The sequence below is a fragment of the Glycine soja genome, chromosome 18 (assembly GCF_004193775.1).
Source record: "Glycine soja cultivar W05 chromosome 18, ASM419377v2, whole genome shotgun sequence".
Lineage (NCBI taxonomy): Eukaryota > Viridiplantae > Streptophyta > Magnoliopsida > Fabales > Fabaceae > Glycine > Glycine soja.
This window is the reverse complement of record NC_041019.1, coordinates 2,239,906-2,247,756: the sequence shown is the minus strand read 5'-3', so window position 1 is coordinate 2,247,756 and position 7,851 is coordinate 2,239,906. Positions and strand designations below refer to the sequence as shown.

At 32.9% G+C, this 7,851-nt stretch overlaps 1 protein-coding gene across 2 annotated transcripts; it reads left to right on the top strand.

Moving 5' to 3' along the window:
* Positions 1-1,261: 1,261 nt before the first annotated feature.
* On the top strand, positions 1,262-6,720 carry LOC114395517 (anthranilate synthase alpha subunit 1, chloroplastic-like). 2 transcript variants are annotated; one of them, XM_028357315.1, is made up of 11 exons: positions 1,262-1,637; positions 2,248-2,432; positions 2,516-2,723; positions 3,131-3,282; positions 3,711-3,826; positions 3,912-4,158; positions 4,256-4,312; positions 4,481-4,633; positions 5,577-5,657; positions 5,871-5,957; positions 6,132-6,720. In XM_028357315.1, exons 1-11 carry the CDS (start codon positions 1,460-1,462, stop codon positions 6,453-6,455), a joined length of 1,788 nt encoding a protein of 595 aa, XP_028213116.1. In that variant the 5' UTR covers positions 1,262-1,459; the 3' UTR covers positions 6,456-6,720. The 2 variants fall into 2 exon arrangements, with proteins under 2 accessions (XP_028213116.1, XP_028213117.1); XM_028357316.1 differs by having other exon boundaries at positions 1,264-1,637; positions 2,534-2,723.
* Positions 6,721-7,851: the final 1,131 nt, after the last annotated feature.

Sequence of the window (7,851 nt, the reverse complement as noted above, 5' to 3'; positions counted from 1 at the left end):
TATACAATAATTTATTTATAAAAATAATTAAACAGAAGTTGACACGTGGGAAAATAATTAATTAGGACATGAAAAGTGATAAAATCTTACTTTATAACTATATAATAGATATAATATACTAGATATGATTAGATTAAAAGTAATATATATTTATTTAAATTAATTTATATTGACTAAAATTTAACCAGCCTAACTAATTTATGCTGATAGTTTATAATTTTAGTATATTATGAACAGGTCATAACATATTAAAATTTTTCATTCAAAAAATAATAAAAATTAAAATTTTATAAAATTAAATTTATGTAATTAATTAATTTATATAAAATACCACCTCCAGTTCTAATTATAAGTATTACATGATCCAATTAAATTTCACCAGCATTAAGAAAATTTATTAATTTATTTTAGAATATTAAATTTGTCTTAAATTAATGTTATTTTTCAAAATTAGCTATGAATAAAATTAACAAATATTAATCTGTCACTAACATGTCATTCTAAGACTAACTTCACTTAAAAGTATTTTTTTAAGAAAATAATTAATAAAAAAACATTTTAAAGTACGACATGCAATAAACAATTTATACTACATCGTCTTTCCTTTTTTATATATATCTCTCTACTTTCATGAAATGTAAGAAATAATATATAAAAGAAAGATAAAACTAAAAATATTATTACTCAAACTATAATATGAATTATTGTATAGACAATTTCTCTTTCTCAGATAACATTTATATTGTATTATAGATATCGGTAGTTAGTTACAATAGTTAAAATTTGTCACTAATTAGTTTTTTTCTTTGGAGATACTGTCAGTTAGTTGGTTAAATTTTAGTCATTACTTCAACAAGCTTTTTTTTAGAGGAGCTTCAACATGCTCTACACATAAATTAAAATATGTATCACACTCATTTGTGTGTAGTACAATGGATTAATTGTATATGACTTCTCTAAGGCACTTTATCTCTCAATTCAGATAAGCATTATTAGAATCATTCGAATGAATTTTGGCTGAGAAAGATTTGTTAACATACTCTTAACTATTTTCTTTTTTTAAATTAGCTTAATATTTAATTTAAAGATTTACAAATAAGAAAAGAATATTAATTAATTATTAAATTCAAAGAAATAGGTGCATGAAAATGGATTTTTTTTTTTTTAAAGAATAACAAGAATTAAGAATCGCCCACGCGTGTAAATCTGAATCACGTTGAACTGCGAACATATACACTATCACTAAAAAGGAAAGCAAATGTTAAGGTTCATTGCACAGTAGTTTAATGAAATGAAATGCTATGTAACGGAAGCAGGTTTTACGCGCTGCATTGGAACTTGAATCAAAGAGAAAAAAAAATAATAAATAGCACTAAGCTATTCATTCAGTGAATGCATAAATTTCTCAGCATTAGAGTTTGAAGAGCTAGAAGCGGTGGTAGTAACTGAATTTGCAAAGATGCTTTCTGCAACACTTCCAGTGTCCCTTACATCTGCAAAGGGCTCCTCCTTGGCCTTCTCCCGCCGCATGGTTCCTTCCGGCCACCGTCTATCTCCGGCGACACTCACCGGCGTTTCACTCTCACGCGCTCCTCTCACGTTGAGGTGCTCTTCACTCTCAAACACCCCTTCCTATGGTAAGTGTTATTTTGGTTTTGCTAGTTTTGTTTTGAGTACCCCACCTGAAATTATAGGCAGAATGACGAAAGGGTAGCTATCCTGTTCATAAAAATTCAATCTTGTTCCACGTTTAAATAAATTCTACGATAACTGTGTAAATGGTGAGTGGTGGTTTGAAAGTGCTTTAACTTTGAAGGCAAAAATGACAAATGGGTAGGTATCTCGATTGAAAAGTTTTAATCTTTTCTCCATGTTTGAATAAGTTCTTCGATATCCTGTGTAGTAAATGAGTATTTGTGATTTTACTTATTTATTTACTAAATGATGACTTGAATGTGTGTAACTGTGAAGGCAAAAATGACAATTGGGTAGGTATGTTGATTGAAAAGTTTTAATCTTTGCTCCATGTTTGAATAAATCTTCAATATCCTGTGGTAAATGGGTAGGTATCCTGTTAAATAGTGACAATTTGATTAATTTTAGATAAGTGAAGGAGTCTGTGGCTAATGTTGGTGCTTCCATTCATCAGCATTTGGTTAATTGCTTTTGTGTTTTCAATAATTATAACTTTTTTTTTTTTGGTTTTAATCTTGGACTTAACATGTATGACGGATACTACTTTTGCAGTTGAGGAAGGAAGAAAGTTTGTAGAAGCTTCAAAGAATGGGAACTTGATTCCTCTCTGTCAGAGTATCTTCGCTGACCAACTCACTCCCGTCCTTGCTTACCGGATTTTGGTTAAGGAAGACGATTGGGAGGCTCCAAGCTTTCTTTTAGAGTCTGCAGAGCCTAGTTATCATGCTTCGAGTGTTGTGAGTTTGCTTTTTGGAGTATTGTGATTTTGAATTTTTTGAGTTGTTTGTGTCTTTAACTCTTTATTGAAACTGAAGACTAGATTGATTGTTTATTGCAGGGGCGCTATAGTGTTTTAGGAGCAAACCCAACTATGGAAGTTGTGGCAAAAGAAAATAAGGTTACAATAATTGACCACGAATCTGGGAATTTAACTGAGGAAATTGTTGATGATCCTATGGTGATTCCCAGAAAAATCTCAGAGGGTTGGAAACCCTATCTCATTGATGAACTACCAGATGCATTCTGTGGTAAGAGTTTTATGATCATAATGCCCGTATTTAGTAAAACAACTTTGTGCAACGTCTGTATGGATTACTAACGTATAACGTGCAACGTCTGCATGGACAAACAACTTTGTGATAACTGAAAATCCTAAGATAGAAGAGAAAATTAAATCGACTTGTCGTTTATGCTTTTATAATTTATAGTATCTGATGTTGACATCTTGTGGTTTTAGATGATTAAGATTGTCACCTGAATCTTGCTTTCTGCGTTACTTGTCGAGTTGTCGTTACTTGATGTCTTATTTATGTTATCTGTGTGCCTGACGCGCAGATGCTTGTGTGGGTGTTCACTTGCATGTGTGTGAAAGACAGAGGGCTGTATTCTTGACGTGTTTTTTCATCTAATTAACTTGTTTAAGCTGCTCTTCTAGGTGGTTGGGCAGGTTATTTCTCATATGACACTGTTCGTTATGTGGAAAAGAAAAAGCTACCATTTTCAAACGCTCCAGAGGATGACAGGAACCTTGCTGACATACATCTGGGCCTCTATGAGAATGTGATTGTGTTTGACCATGTAGAAAAGGTACCTGTTTTTCTATGCTTCACAAGTACTGTATCAATGTTGGCATCTAGTTTGGTATTTCTCACAAGACATTTTTTTGTTTCTAATGTTGACATGTAGCTCACTATTTCTAATTTGCACTGTAGTATATCCTCTTATCATTTTAAGAAAAACTCAATTCAGATTGCTTCATAAACAAAATGTTATGATTTCATTTCTTTCCTATTGTTTTTAATTGGATTTTTGTTCATTGAATGAGGAACAAAAAATCTTTTCAATGTTCATGTACATGCTGTTTTGACATTATTGGATATATAATGATCTAATTATTATTTGAAGAGTAGAAATCATGAAATAACCAATTACTATTGAATTGCATTAATATGGATTATATTCAGGATTCATTCATAGCTTCAATATTTCATGTTCACTCGTATTCTGCATAACAGAAAGCATATGTGATTCTTTGGGTGAGGGTTGATCGGTACTCCTCGGCTGAGAGTGCTTATAAGGATGGAATGGAAAGATTAGAAAAATTAGTGGCCAAATTACAAGATGGCCCACCGTAAGTCATCTATTAACCGTTTCTCTCTTTAATGATGTACCTGTTATGATTGAATCAAAATTAATTTAAAGCATGTGTTTCCTAGCCCAAGGCTGGCTCCAGGTTCTGTGGATTTACATACTCATCATTTTGGTCCATCTTTAAAGAAGTCAAGCATGACAAGTGAAGCATACAAAGAGGCAGTCCTTCAGGCAAAAGAACATATTAAAGCAGGGGATATTTTCCAGATTGTATTAAGTCAGAGATTCGAACGAAGAACATTTGCTGATCCTTTTGAAATTTATAGAGCATTGAGAGTTGTTAACCCAAGTCCTTATATGGCCTATTTGCAGGTTTATTTCTGCGTAACATCTGAAACTTCTTCCTTCATTCAGGAAAGTTTTATGGTTCAGCTCTTTCATGTTCTATGATTATGTATTTCCTAAACAGGCTAGGGGATGTATTCTGGTTGCTTCAAGTCCAGAGATTCTTACACGTGTAAAGAAGGTAGGATTTGTACATATATTAGATTTTTAAATTAAATTATACTTATACTTCTTATTTGGTGACTGGGATATTTGTCATAAATCATAAATAAAAAATATATTAGACTTTGTTAAATTAGTCTATTATTTATTTTAAAACAGATAGTTATTATGATTTTGTCATTAACAGAATAAGATTATGAACCGTCCATTGGCTGGGACAGCTAGAAGGGGGAAAACACCTGAAGAAGATGCAAGGTTTGAAGCAATATTGCTGAGAGATGAAAAGCAGTGTGCAGAGCATGTCATGTTGGTTGATTTGGGACGCAATGATGTTGGAAAGGTTTGTTATAAATATTCAATATAATGGATACTCCTATTTGTTTTTTTCCTGTTCAAGGTGTCTTGAAGCAATAGCTTGGTCAATTATATTGTTCATTTAAAGAAAATACTGCCTCTCTTATTTCTTATATTATATTTACTCTATAACCTCTTCAATTGGAGTTGACGTTTTGAACACCCACCTTTCTTGTGTTAATCCCACAAGCTTCTCATCCATTCTCAATTCATGATCAAGACATCAAAATAGAAAATCTTGCATTGGGTTTAGGGATAAGTAAGCTTGCTTTGATGACTTCCATCATGTCAATGCTACACTTTACTTCTGTGTTACACAGCTATACCCCTTCCCTTGCCCCATTGAGAAATTGAACTGACTAATACTAAGTTAAAGGATTAAGAAACTCAATAACACTATTCTTACACAAATGGAATCAGGCCTTCTTTTCTTTGCACATTATTCAAAGTTACATCTATCAATATGAGTGTTTTTGTGAAAGCAATAAAAGCAATGCAACGGAGAAGCAACCTCCATGTTGCTTTGGTGTTTTTGCCGGGAAAGCTAAATTTCTCCATTGAACATGGTTTGGATGTGTTTTCAAACACACTATATAGCTAATAATTGGAGTTCAACAATGCTTTCATTAACTGTGGTTGTCAGTCCATTATCTGAACTTGTAAGGGTGTTCGGTGAAAGCCAATCTGCAGTTAGTTATCTGGTTGTGTTAGAAGCAGTAGGTACATATGTATCTTGTTAACTGCTGCTTTGTGGATTTGCTGTAATTAAGCGTTCTTCATTTCTTTGTAACATATAGATATGATAATACCTCATTTTGTTGTATATCATGATGTAGAAGAAAGTAATTTATTCTGACTTTTTGAGAAAATGGTTTATATTTGGTATTGTGATGATTCTCGTAGCAGGAGTTTCTCTTTCTCTTTTGTAGGTTGCCAAAAGTGGTTCTGTCAAAGTTGAAAAGCTTATGAATGTTGAACGATATTCCCATGTCATGCACATAAGTTCAACGGTGAGAATATTTTCTTGATATCAAGTGTGTTGGTTTTTCACAAAAGATTTCTTGTAATTCTGGTTACCAACACTTCCCCTATATTATTAAATTGATGCTGCCATGGTTCCTCTGTCCCAAAAAATTATTTCTCTATCCAATTAAGTCAGAACACTGGGTATTATTTCATTGCATTTTTCTGTTTCAACAAAAAATGTTGCTTATTTATTGTAGGTTACTGGAGAGTTGCAAGAGCATTTGACTAGCTGGGATGCCCTGCGAGCTGCATTGCCCGTTGGAACTGTCAGTGGAGCACCAAAGGTTTGTAATTTTCTCGACTTCTTTTTAGTCAACTACGAATGAGAAAACGTTTTTGTTTTCATTTTCTGTTTTTTACTTTTAATTACAAAACTGTTTCCTTACTTCCAATCTATTTTCTGTTTTGAAATATGTGTTCAAAACTTTCCACCTTGATTCATTCTTATGTGGATGCAGGTGAAGGCGATGGAGTTGATTGATGAGCTGGAGGTGACAAGGAGGGGGCCTTACAGTGGAGGATTTGGATACATCTCTTTCTCTGGTGAGATGGACATTGCTCTTGCTCTCAGGACAATGGTATTTCCGAGCGGAACCAGGTATGATACAATGTACTCATACAAAGACGTCGACCAACGCCGCGAGTGGATTGCTTACCTTCAAGCCGGAGCTGGTATAGTTGCTGACAGTGTCCCTGATGATGAGCACCAAGAGTGTCAAAACAAAGCTGCTGGTCTTGCTCGTGCCATTGATTTGGCTGAGTCCGCTTTTGTTGATAAATGAATTTAGATATCTCATGAATATATTCGTAGTCATAGTCATAGTCATATGCATAAAGTTGAAGCTACTGATTGTTTGTACAATCCAGATGGAGTTTCAAGTTTAAACTTCATTCATGTAGGTACAAATTCCATTAGTGGAATGAACTTATTCTTGTTTGAACATATGAAGATCATTGTCTTCCATACCAACATTAAATCATGTTAATGTGGAGAGATATATGATTAAATTAATAGTCTATTTTATAAATATTAATTTTGCATTTTAATATTTTAGATATTTTTTAATAATTTTATTTCACTTTTGTTTCCGTAGTCAATTTCTTTGTTAAATCTTTTGTTTTATATTAAGCGTATTACATGTTAGTGTGTTTGGTTTGGTCATAGAAAATTATAGTGAATAAATTCACAAAAAAAAAAATAATACAGTGAATAAAAAAATATGGTGAAATTACCCCAAAAAAACATGTTTAAAAAAAAATCACTGAGTTTAACTCACTTTATTACCAAGCATGCATATAATTGTTTTTTATAGCACATGTATATAATTGTTGAAATTGTCTATTAAACTTTGTTTTTGACATATTGTTTAAAAAGACAGGATAGACAGAATAACATTGGACAAGTAGTTGAATCACATGATAATTCTTACTATTGTACGCTATTAAGTAGTCAATGCACAATATAAGTCATTTTGTGTTGTATCTTGTTTGATATGTTTATATATTGGACAAAATAATATAAATTTTACTATAATACCCTTTGTATTGTAAGCTTATAAGTAACAAGTTTCTTCGCTTCTTCGAAGTCCAATGCTGCTGGTCACCACCGCGAATGGAAGTAAGCACTACCATTAGTTTCGCGAGGATCTTCTCTTCCACAGTGGGGTGGTTCATGACATGAGTCAAAAGAACTAGCTTAGCGCCACCAACGAGTTGTCCCTCCGGCGAGAATGGAGAGGAACTAGAGGAGGACGTGGTAGCGAAGGACATTGACGAGGGCAATCGGGGAGAGGTGATTGTCAGTGGCGAGGTAGGTGTTGTGGACGACGAAAATGGAGAGGGAGGAGCAGTTTGAGATATCCGTGGCGGAGGCGAGGAGGGAGGTGAACATGGATAGTATTGCATTTTTGCTTTTGTTAGACATTGCCAAAAAAATGTACCGAATTTTTGTAAGTTACAAGTTTTTTGATATTTGTTCAGTCCATCGTTCTTTATTTTATATTTTTCCTTAGTCATTTTTTAAATCAAACATTGGATAAGTATTTTTGTGTTGTCTAATTCCTTATTTTTTTAACAAATCAAACACTCTTATTTTTTGTTAACTCTTTATTTATTTTTTCTTCTGTTAATGGTTACAACAGTTATTATCTCATCAAGTTCAATACAAATAACATGTGA

Coding starts and splice junctions, on each gene's coding strand:
- LOC114395517 (XM_028357315.1), top strand. CDS start 1,460: ATGCTTTCTGCAACACTTCCAGTGTCCCTTACATCTGCAAAGGGCTCC. Junction 1,638..2,247: donor CTCAAACACCCCTTCCTATG/GTAAGTGTTATT, acceptor CTACTTTTGCAG/TTGAGGAAGGAAGAAAGTTT. Junction 2,724..3,130: donor ACTACCAGATGCATTCTGTG/GTAAGAGTTTTA, acceptor CTGCTCTTCTAG/GTGGTTGGGCAGGTTATTTC.